This window comes from Vulpes vulpes, chromosome 12, assembly GCF_048418805.1.
Source record: "Vulpes vulpes isolate BD-2025 chromosome 12, VulVul3, whole genome shotgun sequence".
Taxonomy (NCBI): Eukaryota; Metazoa; Chordata; class Mammalia; order Carnivora; family Canidae; genus Vulpes; species Vulpes vulpes.
Genome location: NC_132791.1, coordinates 71,276,414 through 71,302,017, shown reverse-complemented (window position 1 = coordinate 71,302,017; position 25,604 = coordinate 71,276,414). Strand labels below are relative to the sequence as shown.

Here is a 25,604-nt window from a genome sequence, read left to right as displayed (position 1 = left end):
GAGACAGACTTCACTTACTGTCACCTCAGTGGGCAGCAGATCCACCGCCATTCTTTCCTTCTCAGTTTTCCTATCAAGGGAGTGCAGATGGCTGACAAGGTAGGTCTGGAGAGGAAAAGGTGTCATGAGCAACTCTGGTGTCAAGGATGGCTTGGAGAGAGGAAGTTACAACCACCCATCATGTCCACCAGGTCCTGGTGAAGCCGCAAGCACATTAATGACACAGACCAAGTAAAATGCGTGCTTACCCAGCCAGTGAAGCTCTAAGGCAATTCGCCAATCTCCATCTCCCTGTATTAATGATATCTAACTGAGATAAGGTGATACTTCACTGTCACCTCAGGCCTGTTAGCTGTGACTCTCCGCAAACTGCGACTCATAGATACCAGGAGCCCTTAGGAAGCTTTAAACTGTACACACTGTAAAACCCAATTTCCCCGGCTGCCACTTTTGAACAGTCAGCCAATTCTTTTTTTTTTCTTTCTTTTTTTTTTTTTTTATTATTTATGATAGAGAGAGAGAGAGGCAGAGACACAGGCAGAGGGAGAAGCAGGCTCCATGCACCGGGAGCCCAATGTGGGGATTCGATCCCGGGTCTCCAGGATCGCGCCCTGGGCCAAAGGCAGGCGCCAAACCACTGCGCCACCCAGGGATCCCCAACAGTCAGCCAATTCTAAACCTGCCTGCCCCACCTAGCCCCTTCCTTCCCAAAGAAACCCCATAAAGGCACTTACCCGCATTTACCTTGTCTCTCTACCTCATGACCCACCCAGGCACTTTTCCCTGAGTGGCCCCACCTGGTCCCGAGTATAACACAACTCAGCAAACCTTCCTCCCCCACCCCTGCATCTGGCGCGACCTTACCTCACCCACAGTAATGTGGTTAAAGCAAACGCTCCCTCTGGCACAGGTGCACACCTCCTATACACACGTTCCACAGGTGTCACCCCTGATCACAACCGCAGCTGGAAACGGCCCTCCTCACACACAAACCCCAGCTCGGAGGGTAGGGTAAGAGGGTGCCTGCAGCAGCCAGACAAGTGTCAGAGAAGGACCCCGCCACAGCTGCCACCACTGGCTGCCTGGGTTTGCCTGGGGGTCTTCAGGGAGCAGCACCTGGCCTGAGAGGTCAGCTACCTGAGTGTGGGGTGTCCCCTGGGCTGGGGCGCCTCCGCCAGCTGAGGCAGGCTGCTGCAGGAGTAAGCACAGGCACTCCCTGGTGCACACCTCCTCCATACCAGAAGCTGGGCTGCTTCACATGTATTGTTTCTGAACCTGGCGAGGACTCTAAGTACTGCTGCCCCATGTGATAGATGCTAGGAAGACTGAGAACAGGGAGCGACCTGCCAAAGAATCAAAAATGGTAACGGGCAGGAAGGGAATCCTTGTTCCAGTGCAGGGCCCTAGCTAAATGTGGCCAACTACCTGGCCACTGCGCCCTAGTTTCTCCACCTATAAAATGGGGGCAGGGCACAAATACCGACGGATGAAATGAGATCATTCACCCAGGGCGCTAGCACTGCCAGCCACGGCACCCCGGCGCTGGGCGCGCATGAGCTATTGTTTTTGCTTCGCGACCAAGTCTCCCGGAAGACAGGCCCCAGAGGCCCCCGCCCGCAGCATCCCGGCACGCCCCAGCTCACCTGGCCGCGCGCTCCCACCCCGCCGTCTCCCGGGCACCTGCGACGCCCGCACCGCACCGCCGCCCGGCCCGCGGGGACCGGCCTCGGACCCCCGGCCTCGGACCCCCGGCCGCGCCGCGTCTTCCCGTGCCCGCGCGCGGCCCCGCCCGGCTCCGCACTCCCCTCCCTGCCCGAGGCCGGCGCCAGCAGCACCGCCGCCACGGGGAGGGGCCCCGGGAGGTCTCCGCCCCAGGCAGGCCGCCCCAGCTCCGCGGCTAGCCCGCGCCACCGCCGCAGCAAGGCCGGAGCCGTCCCGCAGCCCCCAGCCCCCGGGACTACCACTCCCGGCATGCTTCCGCCGCGCGAGGACTACGTTTCCCAGGAGGCGACTGGGGGACCCCCGGGAGTGGCCCGGTTACCCCGCGCCGCGTGCTCGCGGGACCAGCCCGCCGCCCTCCCGGGTCGGCTGCAACGCCGGGGCGCGCGCAGGACGAGGGAGGAGGGTGGTCTCCTCCCAGTGCCCGCTGCCTGTGTCCGCCCGGGCGCTGGTGCTAGACAGGCAAGGTGATTGGAAAACACAAAACCTGAATTTAGACGCCTTTAGGAGGATCTGTGCGCCAACCAGCTAGTTATGCTTTTTATTTTAATGCGTACCATATCCAGAAGATGATGTATATGCATAGGTACAGTTTAAGAATGAAACCAATACCTATACACCCAACACTTGGCTTGAACAGAGATTTAACCCAGATTTTCTGAAGCCCCATCCACAATGCTCCCCTGTCATTTGTCTAAATTGTCCCAAGCATTTCCCTTGCTTAGCTTATTGGCACTGTGTCCCACAATAATGTTTATTGTTGCAAGGTTTTTAGTCTTAATATAAATGGAACTGCTGTATGTTCTCCTGTGACATATGCTCAACATGATCACTGCTTGGAAAAAAAAAAAATCAACTGAGTGTATTTTAAAGATCTTACTGGCTTTATTCAGTGATTCACCAGCTGGGTAGCATCCTGTCTAGCAGGTAGGAAGGATCTCCAAGAGTACTACATGAAAGCGTTTCATAGGCAGAAGGGAACAAGCACTAGGAAGTCATACTAGGCAAAAAGTGGATTGGTTATTGCAAGGTTAGTTTCCCTTCGGAAGATGGCAAAGGTTTATCAGTTAGGTTATCTAACTAAGGATGATCATGCGGTTCCTGATTGGCTGGTTTCCAAAAGAGCTGAAACTTTAAGTCTTGTTTGGTGAGGGGGGAATTTAGCCTAAGAGATCTCTTTGTGAGCCTGTTATCTTTAACAACTTTTAGATTCACCGATCTTGATATATGCAAAGTTCATTCATTATCACTGCTGTGATAAGCTGTATAAGATCCCATTATCCACTCATTCAAAAACAAAATAAATATTTAACACCTATCTTGCTTCTGGCATTGTTCTAGATTCTAGAAGTATACCAGTTGAACAAAACTCTCAAAACCTCTGCATTCATGCAGCTTAAATTTCTCTGGAGGAGAGAGAAGAAAGATGATTAACAAGAATAATAAATGGTATGTTTTTAGGTAGTTCTGAGCGCTAAGGGAGGAGGAACAGCACCCCTGGTTGGGGGCAGTGGTACTGCAATGTTATATAAAGGAGTTGAGAAATGTTTGACTGAGGGGACATTGAAGAAAGACCTGCAAAATGATGAAGCGTGAGCCCAGTTAAGTATCTGTGAGGCGGCTTTCTGGCCTACTGAGAAGCAGATGCCCTGAGGTGGGAGCACGTCGGGCCTGTTAAAGAAATATTAATACTGTTGCTGAAGCAGAAAGAGGGCAGAGAGAATGAATGAGATCAGAGGCGAGAGGACTAGAATATGCAGGCTCTTTCTTATTGGTCATTGACACTGGGTCTTACTCTGAAAGAGAACGCTCTAAGCAGTGGAAATGTTAAGAGTAGGCAGTTAGGTTTTAACAGGATGCCAGGAGGTCCGCAAACAGGGAGTCTGGGTCAGTTAAGGGGGAAGTTAGAAACCTGTCCTGATAGCATTCTCAAAACACAGCCACAAGAAGCCAGATCAAACTAGACAAGCCCACGACAAAAGAGGCTGGAGACCCTGATCAGGTTAAGGGAGAAAAGGTGAGAAATCCTGCTCCCAAGAAGTCCCCTCCCCAAGTAATAAATATCCTACTTCCTAGCTAAGAATTGTCAATAAAAGACCCAAACCCAGCTCTCACATCTGGACAGCATGCTCTCACTTGAATTAACTTTCCCACTTACAACACTCAACTGTGCGACCTCTCCTGGAATTTCTTCCTGTGACAAGACCAAGAACCTCTAGCGACATCCCAGGGACAGGCTGGGTGGAAGCCTCAGGGCCCCGGAGTCTCCCCTGTCCACCTCACAACAGAGACATCTTCAGATGTCCATTTCTAAATGATCGCTGTGACCGCCGTGCTGAGACTAAACCAAAGGGGCAAAGGAAGCAGCAGAGAGACCAGGCCTACTTAAGAAGGCCTTGGCCCTAAATTCTGACAGCAGTTTGGACAGAGCAGGTATAAGTGGTTGGAAGAGCTCAAAACTCAAAATATGGAAAAGATAAGGATGTTAACATTTTGAATACAATGTTTTTCAACATTGTATATTGAAGTATATTTTAAATAGTCCTGGCAATTATATTTTAAAAATACTCCATCGGGGCATCGGGGTAGCTCAGTGGGTTAAGCGTTTACCTTAAACCAGGTCATGGTCTCAGGGTCCTGGGATCAAGCCCCTCAGACTCCCTGCTCAGTGGGGAGTCTGCTTCTCCCTCTCCCTCTGCTCCTCCCCATGCTTGTGCTTCTTCTCTCTCTCTCAAATAAAATCTTAAAAAAATTCTTTATAATCCATTCCCTTGCAGGTAACCTTTATTTCTTTATTTTGACTTTTATATTAAGTACCCTCTACCCCTGCTGATTTCACGTATCTTTAAGTATTTCTATTTTTCCTGCTGTATCTAGCAACTGGCTCTCCCACTGCTTTTGCCTTGGACACACACACAAAAGGTAAGGCTCAGTTCTGGGGGTTTTTCTGCTCTCCTCAATAACACCTTAAACTGGTATTATTGATGTCTGGCTTTCATATCTCTGATAATCTCACATCTTAATTCTTTGTCTTTTCCTTGGAGAGGATTCTTCAAATTTATCTTCTAAGCTTACATAATCCAAATTATAAAGTGATTATTTGTCCACTTTGTTTCTAATGTACTTTATTCTTTAAAAAAAAAAAAATGGCCACATGGGGCACCTGGATAGCTCAGTTGGTTCAGTGCTGGACTCTTGACTTTGGCTCAGGTCATGATCTCAAGGTTGACATCAAGCCCTGTGTCAGGCTCTGTGCTCAGCACACAGTCTGCTTGAGATACTCCCTCCCCCCACTCTCAAATACATAAATAAAATATTTAAAAAAATACAATTTTAAAATGGCCATGTATTTGAGAAGGTCTACATTATGTAGAGCATCCTTGAAGAAGTAAGAAACCTGCTGATGCAGCAGACTCTATGTGGCCAGTGTGGTATAAATGGAGATGGACAAGTTTTCTTCCCTCTCTCCCACTCTCCCTTCCTTCTTCCAGTCCTTCCTCCTTTCTCTTTACAGTGAGGAAATAAAGACAAAAATATTGTAAAAAAAAAAAAAAAAACAGAGAAATAGGAATTGTTCTTACTGTTCAAGATTATAAAGTCTAAAGTGAAGTATACAGTGTTTAACATTGCATTACAACACCACTTCAACCTTAATCTCTCCAGCAGTGGATGATCTAAATGACATGTCCCTGCACAAATGTGGAATGGAGGCTGATGGACTGCTAGATTTGGGGACACCAGGTATACTGTGTAAAATCCCACCCAGAATCCTACTGTGAAAGTGAATGTTCTCATAGAAACATGCCATAAGCTATTTACATTTTCTTGTCCTATATGAACTCTCTTAGAAGTTTAAAGTGTATTATAACATTCAAGTGTGATTACAAACGTTTGTTTAGGAAAAATAACCCAACTGACATAAGCAAAGAGATGCATGGAAAGGATGGTGTTGGAATATAGGGGCTGGAGGGGTAATTCTATCCCGGTCTTTCTGTCACATAAATTTATGGAGTGAGTCATGAAAACTTGCCGCTTTTAAATTGTATATAATTTGCTTCAATTTCTTTTGCCCGTTTCTTTTTAAAAATAGGCTCCATGCCCGATGTGGAGCTCAAACTCATGACCCTAAGATCGAGTCACATGTTCTTCCAACTGAACCAGCCAGGCACTCCTTTCCCATATCTTTCTACTTAACAGAGATCACAAACAGCCACTGATGACAGAGCAGCTTTTAGACCTCTTGCCATGGGCATGAAAAGGGTTTCTTCTGCCTTAAGCAAAATGAAGTTCTTGGGTATGGCACACAGTAGGCACTTAGAGAGAAATAAAAATGGGGTAGAAATGATGTGTGGTTGTTTGAGAAGATAACAAAATGTTTCTTGAGGTGGGGTAATGATGGTGGTATAAATCTAAAACTCCCATCATATCCTTTAAAAAAATACAATAAAGGATGAGGAAAGAGGCAGTAGTGTTCCTAAAATGGATATAAAACCACCACCAGGAAAAGAAAGTACATTCCATGTGTGAAAATATACAAGGTGTTGAAGAGAATGGAATATAAGTGCTTCAAAGCACATGTAGAATATATAAACAACTCCTATAACTCGTTAATGGAACAGCCCATTCTAAACATGGCAAAGGATCTAAACACACATTTCTCAAAAAAGATGCAAAATGGACAAAAAACATAAATGAGAGGTTCAACATCACTAGTGATTGGGCAATGCAAATCATGACTATTATGGAAAAAAGCCAGAAAATACCAAGTGTTTGGCAGAGATGTAGAACTAACCAGATTGGAACTGGAACCTTTGTACATTGCTGATTGGAATGTAAAATGGTGCAGCCACGATGGCAAAGAGTTTGGCAGTGTCTTACAAAGTTAAATATCCACTCTTCATGTGACTCTGCAATCCCACTCTTACATATTTACCCAAGAGAAATATCTACACAAACACCTGTATGCAAATGTTCCTGGCAGCACTGTTCACAATTGCCAAAATGTGCAAATGACCCAACTATCCATCAACACATGAATGGATAAATAAAATGTGGTGGATACTTACAATGGAATATTAGCCTTAAAAAGGAAGGAAATCCTGACATCTGCTATAATATGGATGAACCCTGAAAACATTATGCTAAGTGAAATAAGCCAGACACAAAAGGACAAATATTATATGATCCCACCCATGTCAGGAATCTAAAGTAGGCAAATTCATAGAGGCAGCAAGTAGAATAACAGGTGACCAGGGGCTGGCAGCAGGGGAAATGGCGGTGTTACTGCTTATGGGTACAGAGCTTCTATTTGAGACAAAAAGTCCTGAAAATAGATTGGGGTGATAATTACAAAACATTGTGAATATCCTCAATGCCACTAAATTATACACTTAAAAATGGTTATAATGATAAATCATATGTTGTATATATATTTTACCACAGTTTGTTTTTTTAAATACATGCAGGAAGTGAAGAGATATCCATGGGAAGGTAATGCTTTATGGGGAGAATACTGTTAATGGAAGGATAGGATGTAGAAACCATGTGTTAAGGGGGAAAGTAGCAAGAGGAGGAGACAGAAGATCCTGCAAGAAAAAGAGAAAAATCCCCGCAAATGGTTTTGACCCCACAATTCCTCCTCCAACCCCCAAGGCATCACATCAAGAAATAATATTTTGCTATATATACAGAAGTAGGTCTGGGTGACTTAAAGATCTTAGATTCAGTCTCAAGCTTGTGACAGAAAGGGCACCAGAAATTAGTTTGCAGGGGCTCTTGAGGCCAACTCTGGGACAGTTTTGGCATCAACATATGTAACGATATTAGCAGATTACAGTCTGTTGAATAAGAAGCCATGCTTCCAGTCATAAAAACTGGAATACTTCCCCAAAGTGGAAAGCTAATTAATAAGAGTATAAGAAATGATGAATTATGAGATCTCCATCAGGAAACCATTGTAATAATAATAAAGCAAGTGTCATTAATAGATGCTGCAAGTGGCAGAGTTGAGTTTGTCTAACACAGATATACATGCATATGCTCACAGGATCTGCATGGTACTAATGACTGAAAAGAGTGGGAAACCAGGCAGGCACCACTTTAACAAAGACAAAGTTAAAATTACCAACATCACAAGGCTCCCAATGCAATAATACAATGAACTGAGAATACAGTATTGCTTTGATGATTTTCTGACTAAAAAAGCACAGCGTAAATCTAACCATGGGGAAAACATTGGACAAAGCCAATGGAGGGACAGTCTAGGGAAAAAAAAAAAAAAGATCTATTCATTTCACAGACCTCTTCATGTTTGGTAATGCAACAGCCAACAAGAGAAGGGCCCAACCCACCTGAAAAAGTGGACATTTTAAGTCATTAACTATGAATATTATAAATTCAATGTATCAGGCAGATCAATCATATTCTAAAAGGTGAAACATATTCTTTTTCAGGTTACTTTGAAAATGGCCTATTAAATACAAACCATAAAAACTGACATTCTCTTATGCCTAGTCTATGTCTAGACTGCCTAGATTCTGAACAAATCTCTTTAATAAGAGAAACCAGGCAAATAGAACTCAATAATAAGTCTTCATTTGCCTAGTTCTCTTATGTACATTTTTAAAATTATTTATTTATTTATTCATGAGACACACATAGAGAGAAGCAGAGACACAGGCAGAGGGAGAAGCAGGCTCCCTGAAGGGAGCTGGATGTGGGACTTGATCCTGGGACTCCAGGATCATGCCCTGGGCCAAGGACAGACGCTCAACTGCTGAACCACCCAAGCGTCCTCTTATGCACATTTTTTAGTTTTGTGTGTGTTTCCTGACATGGGATAGGAGCCAATCTCTCTTCCTCTGGTGATCTAGGGAGATGAATGAGAAGGCAAAGTATAGACAGGAAAGGGAGGTGTTGATAGTTTTGTTAAGAAGACAAGTTTAAATTCAACAATGGACTTTATGATCTTGGGAGGTCTTTGAGAAGCACAATTGGTTGAGCATCTGACACTTGGTTTTGGCTCTGGTCATGATCTCAGGGTCATGGGACTGAGCCTTGAGTCAGGCTCTGCATGAGTAGGGAGTCAGCTTGAGATTCTGTCTCCCTCTCTCTCTTGGTTCCTTCCCCCTCCTCACTCTAAAATAAATAATCTTAAAAAAGAGAGAGAGAATATTATGACCTTGGAATAGTCCTTGGGTACAACCTCTTAAATGATATTCACTTGACCTAGGTGATCAAGTAGTAAAGATTCTGTTTTATCCTCCCTCAAATGACCCAGTATAGAGTTGGGGGGAAAAACAAACAAACAAACAAAAACCCTCTATTTAATCATTTTTACTGATATACACACTGGTCTTCCTACTGATCCTCATTCTGGCTGGCCCGGGCAACCTCTTCCTGAGAAGGCAGGCTTTCAGACATCAGGCAAGCTAAGGTACCCCATGCTCCTCCCCAAGTCATTTCCTTACCTCATAGCCAAAGGCAATCACCATCCTGAATTTTATGTTCGTGTGGTAATTAGTCTCCAAATATGGTTCCCACACTGAACCACAACCCCAGTATTCACACCCTTGTGTCATCTCCTCCCCTTGAATCTGGACCACATCTATAAGTAATTTTTCACCAAGAGGATACAAAATCAATGTCATTGGACTTCCAAAGCTGAGTTTTAAGATCTGCAACTTCTACGTAGGTCACTTAGAATGTTGGCTCTTGGGAAACTGCCTCAGAAACCAGCCACCTTTCTGTGTGAAGCCCAACTGCGCTCTCAGCAGCAATCACTGGGTGCCTGCCACCCTGGACACCAAGCTCAGGTGAGCTGCAGCTGCAGCTGCCATCTGACTGCAAATGCATTACAGACACCACGTAAGAATTGCCCAACTGAACCCAAATATGGTAACAACAGTCTTAATAAATTGTTGCTTTAAGCCACTAAATTTGGGGATGTTGTTCCACAGCAACAGATAGCTAGAATATTTTGTCATTCAATCACCTGCTATTTTTAATATCTTGGCCACATGTATAAATCACTTAAAATAAATTTAATTTTGCAGAACATATTATGATACCATATGTTGTTTCCTATGACTTCTGAAAAGTCAACAGGCTGTTAAATTTATCTGTTTTCACTTATAGCCTTAGTTCATTCATTTTCCCTGCTGCTCTATGTTGTTAATATTCCAAAACTATCGATTTTCCTATTAAGAGACATTCAGACTACTTCCAAACATTAGCTACAATGATCAGTGCTGCCAAGAATATCTTTATATAGGGATACCTGGGTGGCTCAGCAGTTGACCATCTGCTTTTGACTCAGGGAATGATCCTGGGATCCAGGATTGAGTCCCAATCAGGCTCCTTGCAGGGAGCCTGCTTCTCCCTCTGCCCATGTCTCTGCCTCTCTCTCTGTCTCTCATGAATAAATAAATAAATCTTTTTTTTTAAAGAGTATCTTTATGTAAGTCTCTTACTGCTCATATGCAAACATTTATCTATTATATAAGAGGAATGGAACTTCTGTGTTTTATGATATGCACAAGTTCAACTATATAGGATGCTGATGGTTTGTTCCGACTAGCAGAGTATGGATTCCAGTTATTCCACATTCATTCCAAAACTCAGTAATGTCACACATCTTTGTCTTTACTCATCTAAAAAAAAATAATAAAATTTGGGGTGCTTGGCTAACTTAGTGAAATGTGTGACTCTTGATCATGGGGTTGTGAGTTCAAGCCCCATGTTGGATATAAACATTACTAAAAAAATTAAAATAATGTCTATTGAAAATTTATAAAATCTCATAAAATCCTATCCGTAATCCTAAATTCCATTTTTAGGCATCTTTTTCATGTTTTTAGAAATCTGTATTTCCTCTTTTGTGAAATAAGTAGTCATGTATTTGAACCACTTTTTTTTCCTACAAGGTTGTCTTTTCAAGTTGATTTGCACAAATTTAAAAATTTCCAGATAGTAAGCATTTGTCAAAAATGTTGTGGGAAAATCTATTTTATGTCTTGACTTTTCATTTCCTTTGTGGTATACTTTGATGACCAGATTTTTTTTTTTTAATCTGAGCAAATATATAAAAAGATTTCATGGCTTACCTGTATCCTGTTTAAAAAATCCTTCCCTATTGTGAGGTCATAGTTATCCTTTACATCCTCTAAAATACACAATTTTGCCTTTTACAGGATTCTTTTTGTGGTGAGGGTAAGCATCCAATATTTCTTCTATGTGGATGAACTATTTTTCTCAGAGCCATTATTCATTATTGAATAATCTGTTCTTTCTCTAAACTCCTCCTGTTGTGACTACTTTTAATATTTTGCCTTTTTCTTTTTTACCTTTTACCAGGTTAAGTAAGTTCTCTCCATTGCTTGGCTAACAGTTTTTATAATGAATAGGTGCTGAATATTTTGGTTGCTTTGTCTCCGTTTATTAAGATGAACATATGGATTTTGCACCTTTAATCTGTCCAGGTGGTACACAGCATATGTAAGTTTCCTAATGCTAAATAGCCCATCCATTCCCATGAAAAATCTACATTTATTATGATGCATTAACTATGTTGAGGTACCTCTGGATTACATTTACTCTGTTTAGGATTTTTACATTTTTGTTCATGGATGATATAGGCCTGCATTTTTTTCTTTCTTGTACTTCCCTCATCAGATTTGGGTCCTGGGTTACATGGAATCATTGTGCTTGTACATTATCTCCTCTGGAAGATCCTGCATAAGACTCAATTGCCCTGTTACCTGCAAGTCTGGTAGACTTCAACTTAAAAATTACTGTGCCTAATATTTTCTTTGTGTAACTCTATTCAGTTTTATTCGGGGCAATGATCTTTAGGACTATATTGTTTCTTGGAGATTTGATGGTCTGAATGTGTGCCCCTTCCAAATTCATATTCAAACCCTAACCCCAAAGATGATGTCATTAGGAGGTGGGGCCTTTGGGAGGGGCTGTGATGGTGGTGGAGCCTCCCTTACTCCTTCTGCCATGTGAGGATACAAGAAGCCACCAGCTAGGAATCAGCAAGAGGGTCCTCACCAGAACACACCCATGCTGGTACCAGGACCTTGGACTTCCCAGCCTCCAGAACTGTGAGAAATAAGTTTCAGTGGTTTATAAGCTGCCCAAACTTTTTTTAATGGTATTTTTTTTTAATGGCAACCAAAATGGACTAAGACAGGGAAGTTATATTTTCCTAGAAATCTTCCCAGAAACTAGAGAATTTAAAAGAATGGTTGTAGGGAAAGGGGCACTGCAGTGGAGAATTACATGACCCAGAACAGTCTCTTCCCAACGAGTCTGAAACAGGAAACAAAAGTTGAATTCAATGATTTTTGCTTTAGCTCAGTCTCCACCCCTAACAGTACCTTTTCGGAGGTATATTTTTTAACTCCTTGACAAAGAGAAAGAACTTACCCTTTTTAAAAACCAAACAAAACAAAATAGGTATTTCAGACCTTAAGTGTTTGCCCACTCCTGATACCAGACAAAACTAGAGGTCACTGCTTCTGTCATGTTCAATGATTTTAGTTTGACTTGGGAGATAACGTTTTAATGTTGCTGGAATTATTATTCACATTTTAAAAGTGCTGAAACATGCTAACTTGTTGAAGCACTTAACAGTCCATTTACTGAACTAAGAGTCTGAATTGGTCTCATGGCCCTCAGAAAGCAGGAGGGAGGGAGTGAAAGTTACCTGGTTCACTTTACCTCTAGCGAGGACAAATGGTGATCCACACTGTTCCTGGGCCTTCCTGGTGGACAGTAAGGAGAGAGCTCAATAAGGCAGGCACAGCCTGGGTGCCAAGAGGCATGTTTCCATGGCTACACTGTAAGATCACTGCTCACATTTATCAGTAGATTATCTTGCAAAAGCAGTACTTGTCTGAATAACTTTTAATTCTCAACCTAACACAGCAAAGGTAATCATTTTATGATAAAACCAAGTGAAACACCCTGCATTTTGTGTTTTAAAATAAAGTGACTTAAGATCTGCTTCAGAGTTGGAACAAGTAGGGAAAAAACTCACAGGACTGTACACCTGCAGTTTATGAAGTGATTTTCTTTTCAGGTAAATAGCTTAGAAAGCAAAGAAACAACCCTCCAAAGTTTTCACAACCACCAAGTACAGGATTTGCCTTTACACTATTAAAAAACACATTTTAGTGACAGTGAGGTAGCTACAGATCAGCTGCTTACATTTCTTCTCCAAAACATTCTTCTTAGGATAACTGGCTTGCATAACACTCAAATATAATTTAAAAAAAAATAGATTCCCAGATTAATCTAAAGTCTAGATTTTATGGCTGCACTGTTACATAAATCCACATGCTTCCTGGTGATGCTTGCAAAAGCTGGGTGGGGGAGCTCCTACTGCAAGTCACTAGGAAGAAGATAAAAGAACCTTACACTTTTCTCTACTTTATAGTCAGTAATAACTTAAAAACTGTGAAAAAAAAAAACACATTTCATGGAACCTTTCCTAATACACCTAAGGTTACCTGCATCATGAAGTCTCTGATGTCTGATGAGGTCTACATTCTGAAGTTTAACTCACAACTACTCTTCATCACTTTCTGCCCAGGAGGAATTTTTTTTTTTTTTTTTTGAAATTGACTCTGGAATGAACTTCAGTTGGAAGGCTTTCCACATGCATTTTGTTTATAGTTTTTCACCACTGTGAGTCCTCTGATGATTGGTAAGGGAAGAGCTCTGGCTAAATGCCTTCCCACAGTCTTTACATTTATAAGGCTTTTCTCCTGTATGAATCCTCATGTGTGTCATGAGGGATGAACTCTGTCGGAAGGCTTTCCCACATACTTTACAGTTAAATGGCTTCTCTCCAGTGTGGATTCTCTGGTGCTGAATGAGGGCTGAGCTTTGGTTGAAGGCTTTTTCACAGTCATTACATTTATAAGGTTTCTCACCAGTGTGAATTTTCCGATGGGTATTAACTGCTGAGTGGGAACTGAAGGCTTTTCCACATTCTTTACAGTTATACGGTTTCTCTCCTGTATGGATTCTGTTATGTATATTAAGCCGTGAAATCCAGGAGAAGGCCTTCCCACATTCATTGCATTTATAGGGCTTTTCTCCTGTATGAATTCTTTGATGCTGTATTAGAGCAGAGCTTTGGCTGAAGGCTTTCCCACATTCTTTACACACATAAGGCTTCTCCCCAGTGTGAATTCTCTGATGTATGATAAGGGCTGAGTGGTAACTGAATACTTTCCCACACTCATTACAATTAAAGGGTTTCTCTCCAGTATGGATTCTATGGTGTCTACTAAGCCGCGATATAGATGTAAAGGCTTTCCCACACTGACTGCATTCATAGGGTTTCTCTCCAGTATGAATCCTGTGATGTTGAATAAGAGAAGAGCACTGGCTGAAGGCTCTCCCACACTCGTTGCATTTATAGGGCTTTTCTCCAGTATGAATTCGTTGGTGATTATTCAGAGATGAACTTCCTTTAAATGTCTTGCCACACTCGTTACATTTATAGGGTCTCTCTCCAGTGTGCATCCTCTGATGTCCAATGAGTGATGTGGTGAAACTGAAGGCTTTCCCACATTCGCTGCATATGTAAGGTTTCTCTCCTGTGTGAACTCTCAGGTGCTGAGTGAGAGATGAGCTTTGGCTGAAAGCTTTCCGACATTCCTTGCATTTGTAGAGCTTCTCTCCAGTGTGGATTCTCTGGTGTTTGCTCAGGGAAGAACTGTGGAGGAAGATTTTCCCACAGATGTTACATTTGTAACATTTGCGTACTGTATTGACTCCCAGTTGTTTAAACAGAACTGAATAGTGCTGTGAATGGGGTTTCCTTCCTCTGGTAATGAGTCTGGGTTTTCTAATAAGGGATGGTTTCAGATTGAGATTTTTCCCAAGCTCAATACTTGTAAAGCTCCTCTCCTTCATGTAGGTGTTTTTGATGGTGACCAAGACTTTCCTAAAAGGCTTGTTCTTTTTGCCTTGTTGTTTCTCTAGCTTGTTCTCATTTATGTAGGCTTTCCCCAACTTGAAGTCAAAAAAACTGTCACCTAGAAGTTTATTCATTACTTCCTGATTTTCTTCTTCAGAAACTGTGGTTTCAAACAAGTTCTCCCATCCTAAAATAAACAAAACAGGTTAAGTCTCCCTTGCACTGAGAATAAAGAAAAAGGACACAGAAATATACAAGCATTGCTAACAAATACATCCTTGGATTTTTAGGATAGGGTGAGGAGAAAGGAGGGCAAGAGAAAGAAGTAGGATGGGAGACATGCCTGGGTGAAGGGGGTCCAAGGAAACCTGTACACAGGTAAGCTCAGAGGGAAGCTCCTCCAATGACAGCAGCCAGGCCTGCTCTAGTAACAAAGCTCACATCAGCAGGGTACAGAGCACTTCCAAGTACAGCAGGTTGCTTTGTTCCTCAGCAATCTCTCCCACATCACTCACCAGTGCAGTCAAGGTCAATCCACGGGAAAACTGCAAAGAGGTTCTAAATAGAAACCGGAAGAGCCACTGGCCTTAAAAAGCTCTCTGAAACCCACAGCCTCAATCAGTGCTGTTTTGGAACTCCTGTGAGTGCTGTACATGGTGTTATAATGGACACTTACTCATTCAAGCACTATTTACTGAGTAGACACCATGCAAAGGTCAAGATCAGGATTATGGAGAACATATCAGACAAGAATCCAGTTTTTGCAAGGTCTACGTTCTAGCAGCAGGGTATTTGACAATGACTAAACGACCAAAGAAACTGGGGATAACAAAGAAAATCAACAAAAACAAGGTAATGTACACTATGAGTAAACAAGATGATGTTTTAAACTGGGTGATAAGGAAGTAAAATTAAAGATGGGATCTAAATAACAAGAGCTGGCCATGTAAAAATGTGGGTGTGAGGAGGATTCCAGTCAGAAAGAACAGCTAAGGTAAGAGTATGCTTTGAATGTTCCAGGAACACAGATTTGTCCACTGTGGCCTGAGCAAGAGGGAAGAAGACAGTGTTTTGAGGTAAGGAAAAGAAGTAGGCAAGAGCCGTATCACGTGGGGTCTTGTAAGCTATGGGAAGATATCTGGAATTTCTTTGGAGGATCACTGCAGGTTAGGAGGCACAGGACAGTTTTGTTTAAAGAGGCTCACAATGGTGTGACAAATGGACTGTAATTGAGGGTGGGCAGACGTTGAGCAGCCACTGAGGAGACTGGATGGGGTGATAGTGATCTGTACTGGCACAGCAGTAGAGGGGGGGACATTTGTGATGTTTTGAAGGCAGAGATGACAAGTACTTTCACCTATGAACAGGACATACAGCATACATCAAAGAGAGGACTCAAGGCTGATGTACAGTTTCTGGTCTGGGCAGCCTAATAGAGACTGAGGTCATATAACAGTATGGGGAACATGGTGGGGGAAATTGCACTCCTGAGGATAATTTTCAGCCCACTTTTTGACCACTTAGGAAGGTGGTCAAGGAATGGTATCACTGCTTCAAAATGAATGAATGTATGTTATGAAAGAGTTTTTATTTTCTTAACTAAAAAAGAGATATATAATCATTGTAAGAAAAATACAGAAAACTATAAACATGAAAGTTGAGTTCACCCATACACAAAATACACAAATATAATCATTGCTAGATGTGGAATTTAGCTCAGCAGAATTTTTCTGGATATAAGAAAACACTTTAAAAAAAATAGGTTGAAACTAAACTTCCCATTACCCACTCTTCACTTAAAAAATTGTGGGTTTCTCTTTATGGCAATAAATGAAGGCTGACACTATCGTTTTAATGGCAATGTAAGATTTCAAAACACAAACATAATAGTAATTTAATAAATCCCCTCTAAGAATCACTTAGCTTTCTTCTCTCCAATGATCCCTCATGTTATAACATTATTTATACCACCTTTGCAACTCTGCACAATCATGAAATTAATTATTTCCTTAAATTTCCAAACCTGAAATCAATTTTAATAAAGTCAGACCATCCTGCAGAAAGACAACACCCATCAAAATCTGATGAAAGATACTCAGGTATCACTCAGAGCAGTAAGAAAACACTGGATGTGTATTTCTTAATTTGAGGCAATAAGGGGAAAATGATATCTCATTGCTTTAGTTTGTATATCATTAATTATATGAAGTTAAATAGTTTTTCAAAGAATCCTGGGTAAACTTTTTCAATTCACATTCCTTGACTTTTTAATGATAAAACTCATGCCTTTGTGCTGTAATTATTTACTCTCTGGACCTTTTCTTTGTTTCTCTTTATATTATACCTTCCTTTTCTATAGCCACTACAGGAATCTTAATATAAAAAACTAGAACTAAAAGATTATGATAGTGTAAAAGATTATTTAATAAAATACGGCTTACCAATACAATAGAGTTCTTTCAAAGAGCTAGGTCTCTACTTAATGAGAGCTGAATAACTCGAGGGCATTCACAATTTAAGCAGATTTGACAACAACATGTATAATCAACCTCTCCATCTCTCCCTTTCCCTCATGTACAAATACAGTCAAGTAAATATTCACAATCTGGGAGGATAAAAAGTAAAATATCAGCAAAGGTTCATCATGGTTGGTTAACAAAACTTCAGGTCAATCTCCTTTTTTGCTCTTTTTTATAACACCACATACATCTTACATAAACTAAAAGTAGTCAAAGTTTTAAAAAATGCTTGCAAAAGAAGAACACAGTGTATCTGATACTAATGATTTCTTTACCAATCAGAAAACTCTGAGCCAAATCTGAAACTCACCCATGGCTACCATGCTGGCCCTTGCCACAGACATAGTCACTTTCTAAGGTTCTGACTGAACTTCTATTTTATTTTATCATTATTCTTACACATAGGTGCCTTGAATTGTTGGTGGAATATGGTATAAAATATTAGTATGTGGTAGAAAAAAAGATCTCTGGAGTGATAAAAAAGACTTGGCTCTTCAAAGCAAAGGGCCCTGTGATGCCAAATTACAATATTAAAACAAAACTCCTTGATACAACCTAATGAATCTTCTGAATTCCAAAGGTAGAGGATCCCTGGGTGGCTCAGCGGTTTAGCGCCTGCCTTCGGCCCAGGGCATGATCCTGGAGACCCGGGATCGTGTCCCATGTTGGCCTCCCGGTATGGAGCCTACTTCTCCCTCTGCCTGTGTCTCTGCCTCTCTCTCTCTCTCTCTCTCTCTATCATGAATAAATAAATAAGATCTCTTAAAAAAAAAAAAACTTGAATCCCAAAGGTAAAGAAAATACCCTATACTACTCTAGACAGAAGACAAAAAAAGGAGGGGGAACCGGATTTCTATTCAGTAGAGGAAAAAGAATCAAGCTAATACAAGACTTTTTATCAATGACACGAGAGCCAAGTGTGAAGGAAAGAAATATTGATGGCAGTTTGCTAGACCCATAATTCTCACTGGAGAGGTCAAAGAACTGATTTTAGACATGCCCAAATAGAGCATACACGAACCTCTGTGAAAACATTATTCAAGAAAATACTCCAGTCAAACCAAAGAGGAGAATCTGAAGCTAAAGCTCATGAATGGAAACACCTGACTGAGCTGACCCAGAAAGCCTGTGTCCTGCCACCGAGAGGAAGACTGGGTAAGCAGCAAAACTCAAAGGAGAGAGCCACACTCTGGTGCTAGAATCAAAGACAAAACAAACCAAAACACAAAACCAGAATGACAACACCACCACCAAAAAAAGCAGAACAGCAAATGAGAGTTTACTGACCCAGTAACCCAGAAGAGTTTTAGAGACTGAGAGGTATGTCCTAGCAGTCAGGGTCTGGAACATATTATTTTGAATATTTTCACACAAAATATTTAGTACAATGCCCTGTTGAATATCTGCAAACCTTCTGCATAAATTTATCACCACCATTTTGCTACCCTTGCTTTCTCACTCTTATGTAGTATATAAAAACACATATATCTTTTCTTTTTAGCTGAATCATACATAAGTTGCGGACCAAAAAAGCCAAACAAAAACCCAAAATGGAACAATGAGGGATGTACTGTAGTGATAGAAGGTTTGTTCAAACCACAAAAGGAGGATAATTTAGAAAAATAATTGGTCCAGCAAAAGCAAGAAAAATGGGGGATGACATGACTCACAAACCTTTATGCATTACATATGGTGTTACATTTTCTGCATTCACACTACATAGGACAACAGAGACAAGTGGGTCCTTCCTGAGAGAATTCAACTCTCCCTCTGAACCTGCCCAATCAAGGACTTGAAAAGGTAGAGGGAGGATATGTCCTTCCCACTGTTTCCCACCTGGCCTGGTACTCTAGGGGGTCCCTGCTCAATGTCTCCTGAGCACAGGCTCTTCGCTGATCAAGCAGCACCCAGGCAGTGAGAAAATGCTCTGCCCGCTTTCCAATCACGGGCACTCACCTACACAGGGGCTTTGAGAAACTCCATTTTCCACCATCCAGGGGTCTTCCCCTTGCTGTAACTGGAAAATAACCTTTGGTTTGGAAAACAGAATTCCTGTTTGTGAGCAAGAAGAAGAGAATGAGTCCGTGCTGCAGACATGAGCAGCTACCCTGACACATGGATCCAGCACCAGGGCCTTTGTGGCAGAGGGACAGCTGAAGGAAGGAGACGTTTGTTCAGAGAGGGGCTTAAATGACACTCCTACAGGATGGGGGTCTCAGGAGGAAAGTCAGGGCACTGGCTGTGTGTGCCTCTAATTTGGAACCCTCTTGTGAGACCCAGAAGAGTTTTGGGGCAAAAACCAGCGAAAGCACACACAGGCTGCCCAGCACCGACTCCACCAAACCAAGACCTTTCCCAGCAGTAGAGGGGAACAGCAACTGCCACTCTCTGAGCCCACCTGTGGGGTGAACCTGGACAAGCCCTCCAATTGTCCTCCTTGGAGAGGGCACCACGACACTCCCCCGGCAGATGTCCTTACCCAGCGAGACCAGGGTGCCATAGTTCTCCAGCATCACCTCCCGGTACAACATTCTTTGTGCAGAGTCCAGGTGCAGCCACTCGTCCTGGCTGAAGAATACGGCCACATCCCTGAATGTCACAGACTCCTGCAACAGCAAACCCATTCTTGCTCACCTGGACCATCCCCCCGAGGGGACGGCTGTGCAGCAACCCTGTCAGGGTTGTGGGCATCTCAAGGTGAGTCTCTGTCCTTTCCAAATGTTGTCCACACGTCCCTGGTGGGGGGGGGGGGGGAGAGTATTCTAAGGACTCACCCACCCCCCAGGATGCCTAAAACTTGGATAGTACCGTACCCTATATGTACTGTTTTTTCCTATAAATACAAACCTCTGATAAAGTTTAACTTATAAATCAGGCACAGTAAGAGATTAACAACTAATAATAGAACAATTATGACAATACACTGTAGCAAAATTTATGTGAATATGGTCTCTCCCTCTCATAACATCTTATTGTGTTGTACCTACCTTTCTTCTGCTCGTAATAGTGTCACCAGCTAGACCCCAAGACCCAACCTTGACTGCCCACCTGCTTGGACTCACCGATCTTTGTCCCACCTTCTTCCTTAAGCTCTTCTTCCAGCTTCTTTCTTAACTTGGGCAAATAGAAAAATGAAACCGCCCCTCCAGCAGTAGTGACTATCCTGACAAGACCTCCAGAGCCAGCCCAGAACACCCAGACCAGTTTGAGTGTAACCGCCCCCCAGCCTGTGCAGATGGACCATGGAGTGACCCCTGGAATGACAGACCTTTACCTCTACCTCATTATAATACTACAGATTCTGCCCAAGGCGGAGCCCAGGCCTCATTTACAAAACATGCACTACAGTGTGTTTAGACGTGTTTCCTTAAGGCACGTGCACAGCCTTATGCCCACCCTTACATACAGAAACAAGGATCCCTCTTTCTAAATATTCATTTTAACTCTAAGTAAAAAGAAACCATCCACCTGGCTCAGGGAGTCAAGTCTTTGGAAGCCATTCCCGGTGATGATCTCATCTGCTGCAAATAAAACTTCCTTTGCGCCCCAGCTCACCTGGTGGGGTTTCTATCTGTGGCTCAGCAAGGACCGAATTCGGCTGGTGTGGTTCCAGAGTGAGAGGGTAAAGTGCCCACACCAGGCAGGGTGAAGTGCAGTGAGGCGAATGATGCAGGCTCTGTGACACCGCCTTCGGCTGCCCCTGACCTTCTACAGAGAGGTAAGAAGGAGGATCACCTGGTAACTGGAACGGCTGGAAGGGAAACCATGGATGGGGGCGGGGGTACTGCGGTCTTCAATAGCTAAGTCACCTGCCAGGCTCGCAGCTCAGGACAGCTTCCTTGGAGACCTGGGAGCCATCTCTTTGAATGTGCCTACCCCTCTGTCTCCTGGGAGGAGGTGGCCTAACTGGTCATCTGACCAATGTCCAAACTGGGTTGGAGCCACTTAACCTGCGAGGGAGCCTTCTGTCTCTGCCATCTCCTCAGTGGATGGCTGGCGATGTACATGACATTCTGGCCTAACGCTCATTCAACCTTATTTAGTGTTAAAAGCGTTTTTCTTTCTCTTCTGCCTTTGTGGAGAGGTTTCAGGGTTTTCATTCTATTTCCCTAAGTGCCATGAAAGGGTCATGAAGGGAAGAAAACACGGTGGACTAGATGCTTCATTTCCCTCAATCTGTCCTGAGACCACTGCCCAGTTGCGACTCCTTTTCCTTACACCAGCTCTATGAGCTGGGGCCTTTGAGCAGGACCCAGACTTCCAATACAGTTGACCCTTGAACAACATGGTTTTGAACTGTTTAGGTCCAAATACATATAGATTTTCTTTTGATAAATACACTACTGTAAACATGTTTTTTTTTTTGTCTTCAACTTTCTTAATGACATCTTCTACCTTGCTTTATTGTAAAAATACAGCATAGAATACATATACCATACAAAATATGTGTTAGTTGACCATTATTGGTAACAGTAGGCTATTATGTAGTGAAGTTTTTGGAGGAGGTCAAAGTTTTACGTGGATTTTTCATTTGCCATGATGTCGATGGAGCTAGAATACATTATGCTAAAGTCAGTGAGTTAGAGAAAGACAAATATCATTTGATTTCACTCATATGTAGAATTTAAGAAACAAAATAGATGAACATAGGGGAAAGGAATGAAAAAAAAAAAACAAAAGAGGGGGAGGCAAACCATAAGAGACTCTTAGCCATTGAGAATAAACTGAGGAGTGATAGAGGGAGGTGTGCAGGGGATGAGTTAGATGGGGGACAGGCATTAAGGCAGGCACTTGTGATGAGCATGAGCACTGGGTGTTGTATGTAAGTGATGAATCACTGAATTCTACTCCTGAAACTGGTATTACTAGCTATATGATATATGATAACTAACTAGAATTCAAATAAAAACTTAAAAAAAGTTATATGTGGATTTCTGACTGGTGGGTGGGGGCAGAGGGGTCAGAGCCTGCACCCTTATGTTAGAGCAGGCAGTGAGTTAGGTTCAAGTGGACACCTGGGGGCCAACAATGAGAAAATTGAGACCAGCTATTGGGGAGGTCAGAAGCTGTCCTGGTAGCTCTCCACAAGAAGCTGGATCAAACCACAGAGGCCCACAATGGCTGATACCAGGACAGGAAACTCCTGACCAAGTTAGGAAGAAAAAGCTGAAACCCTGCATTTGTGCCCCACGTAATGGATATTCTACCCTCTGGTTAGCAACTGTCAATAAAAGATAGAAAACTCAAACCCCAGGGCACAAAGCTCTCTCTCTCAAGCTCATCTGTTCTCGTATCTTGAGAGTAAACTTTTAGCTTTAATAAGCTTTCCTGCTGTGTCCTTCACCTGCTGTGTTGTGTGTCCATCCTTGAATTCTTTCTCGAGGCAAGACCGAGAACCATCAGCAATTCCTTTAGGACAGGCTGGGTCAAGACCCCAGGGCCTTCCCAGTTCACCCCGCAACACTTAAACCCTGCATCGCTCAAGAGTCAACTGTACTAGAAGCATCCCTGACCACACTTTGCTGATTTAGAGGTCTTCTTTCTTGGATCTTCCCAGAAAATCACCTGGACTCCTACCAACTACAACTCCAGTTGATTGGCCCTTAATTTCTTGAGAGCGCCTTACATCTTCTCTTTGAATTCCTAATGTTACGAAAAGAATTATCGGACTCCCCCAACTCTCTGCCCTTCACGGGGGAAAAAACACATCTAGATCCCTCACAAAACTCTGTGTATAGCTCTGGCACAGGACATTGAATTCCTAATCAACAAGGAATTCCCAATGAGACTGGCCCTGGCACCAGAGAAACAGCTTCCTTCCAGAGTTACCTGACCAGGCCCCCTGCCTCGAAAAGCTCAACAAGGGCCTCAGCATGTTCACGATCTCCAAACCAGGAGGACAGTTGAAGAAAGAAGCCTTCACTCACCTGAGCATGGACCGGCAGCAACCTTGTGGCCATCTCTTCCTCTCTCCTGCCCCGCCTGGGAAAGGCACCTGATATGGAGAAAGAAAACTGTGAGCAGTCTGTCCATCCTGTCTGTACTGCCACCTTTGTGAGGCCTAACGTAGAGATCCCACACACTGAGCATGCTGCAAATGGAAGCCTGGGGGAGCCTAGAAGCCCAGGGATGCTGGAATTAGAGGGTCTGTGGGCATGGCCACCAAAATCAGGAGTGGGCAGCAAGCTTACTTCCAGTCGCTGGGCCTACTACCTTTCAGCTAGTGGTTCATGAATAAAAATAAATCAGACTAAGGGATGAGAACCATCTGATGTACATTAGAACATTACATGTACTCTGATGTACAGAGTAAGGGGCAGTCACGTTGTGCTCACAGAGATATTTAATGAAAGTGAGAATATTCCACACATCTGCATTTACATATTTTGAGCTATATTACAATTATACTGTATCTAACCTAGTATATAGCTATATATAATGCACAACAAAATATAACACGATAATTATAATAATTCTATTCTATAGGAAATTGGTGTCCTTTTCAGGAAGAGCCAACCACAAATTAGTTCCCTCTTCCCCTTGGAAATCGTGCTTCCTTTATGAAGCAAGAGTTCCCAAACCTCCTTAATAGAAACAAAAACATTACCCGTCCTCTCCCGGCTCCAAACAGCCCCACAAGGCTCACAAGAAAGAGCATCAGCGGCTAGCTCTGAATTTTAAATTTAGAGAAAAGGGAAGTAATTCAGCCAAAGGACAAAAATAATCTAAATAAACTAACAAAAAACATAATAGTCACATCACCTTAGGACTCACTCTGGGAGAGGAGTGCCACATAAGCAAGGACGGCAGAAACTGAGCAACAGAAAGTGGGATCTCGGGGCGTGGTGGGGGCGGGGCGGGGGCGGGGGCCGACCCGCGGCCGCTACCAGCCAAACACCGCCCCAGGGTCCACGAAGCCTCCCACCAGGCAGAGCTCCCTGCAGTCTCGGTCCCCAGGCCGCGGCTCCAGGAGCCCTGCCCGAGGCTGGCGCGGACAGCGCGCATTTCCGGGGCTGGGGGGCCGCGGCGCGGAGACCTCCCCGGGCACCGCCCCCGCCGCCGGCCGCCTCCACCTGCCGAAGCCGCCGCAGCTCGGACGCCCGCAACCCGGACGCGCGGCTGGGACTCGCGCGGCGGCCGGCCCTCTGCCCTGGCCCCGCCGCAGGAGCGGCACATCCCGGGCCCGCTGTCCCTGGCAGCCTGTACCTGGGCCCGCCGCCACGGCGAACTCCAAGCGGCGGACCGGCCGGACGCGAGCAGGACACCTAGCCCCGAGATTTCGCCGCCGCCGCCAGGCCGCCGGGCGCAAGTGCGCCTGCGCACGAGAGACCCACCGGGTCCCTCGGCTGAACCGCCGAGCTTTTCCTTTCGGACTCTCTATCCCAGACACCGTCACGCGACGGCGGCTTACGGGGTCCGAAAAGGGCCAGTAGCGGCGAGGCTGGAGGAACCCATCTTGCGGGGAGCCGGAGGCGGCGCCAGGCCCGTTCTTCCGTGTGTCTCGTCGCGTATCCGCTCGAGCGCCCTTTTTGGGAAAAGTGAGTATGTATTTGAAAATATGGAAAATTCGCTGCTCGCTGCTGCGTGTTCCCGGTTGGTGAGTGAAGTGTGTCAGCAAAAGTTCCTGGAATGCCAGGATGTGAGCCGAGGCGAGGGAAAGCCTCGCTGCCGTCCGATTGGCAAACCCGGGACTGCGGTCTTGAGCTCCGAGCCGAAAGTACTCTCCGGAGGGGAAGATTTGGGCGCGGGCTCAGGAGGCAAAAACCGCGAGTCTGGTGCCCTTTACCGAGGCGGGTCAGACTCGGGTCCCAGACTCCGGAGCCGAGGGACCTCGCCCTTCTGAGCAGCCGCGGGAGGTGGCACCGCCTTAAGAGCCCGGGCGGATGTGCTCTGGCGTCTTTCTGCGAATACTGCTGGATTTGGGCCGCGTGTCGCCCAGGCTGTGCTGCCTGCTTTGGTTTCCTGTGATCCTTCGGCCTGACTGAAATTTCAGTTTTGCTCCCTTGACCTGAGGGAACCCATCCTGTTTGATAGCTGTTGCTGTGTGATTATTGGGGGTTTTTTGTTCTCAGCTGTTAACCTTTTTTTTTCTTTTACAAATTTTTGAATTTCAAAGAAATTACGTCTACATGTCGTAACCTGCACAAGATGTATTTTTAACTGACATTCACGTTGGGTAAACACAAAAGCATAAACCCAGCATTTACTTTTTCACAACAGTCATTACTTCTTTTTAAAATGGCTCCTTTATTTATTTTTAAGATTTTACTTATTTGAGACAGCATGAGCAGGAGGGAGCAGGCAGAGGAAGAGACTCTGCCGCCGAGCAGGGAGCCGCATGCAGGGCTCTATTTCAGGACCCTGAGATCCTGACTGGAGCTAAAGGCAGCCGCTTAACCGGCTGAGCCCTCCTGGTGCCCCTAAAATGG

The 25,604-nt window shown here is 44.0% G+C and overlaps 1 protein-coding gene across 1 annotated transcript in view; it reads right to left on the bottom strand.

The window, feature by feature from the left end:
- LOC112932463 (uncharacterized) overlaps window positions 1-25,020 on the bottom strand; it is a 37,904-nt gene extending 12,884 nt beyond the window's left edge. The window contains exons 1-7 of the mRNA XM_072731918.1: window positions 24,382-25,020; window positions 23,103-23,170; window positions 19,655-19,781; window positions 19,132-19,227; window positions 13,399-14,843; window positions 1,644-1,991; window positions 19-105 (exon numbers count right to left, since the gene is read on the bottom strand). Coding sequence (XP_072588019.1) covers window positions 19-105; window positions 1,644-1,991; window positions 13,399-14,843; window positions 19,132-19,227; window positions 19,655-19,781; window positions 23,103-23,135 — 2,136 coding nt within the window. The 5' untranslated portion in view covers window positions 23,136-23,170; window positions 24,382-25,020. The remainder of the gene's footprint in view (window positions 1-18; window positions 106-1,643; window positions 1,992-13,398; window positions 14,844-19,131; window positions 19,228-19,654; window positions 19,782-23,102; window positions 23,171-24,381) is intronic.
- Between the last annotated feature and the right edge of the window lie 584 nt (window positions 25,021-25,604).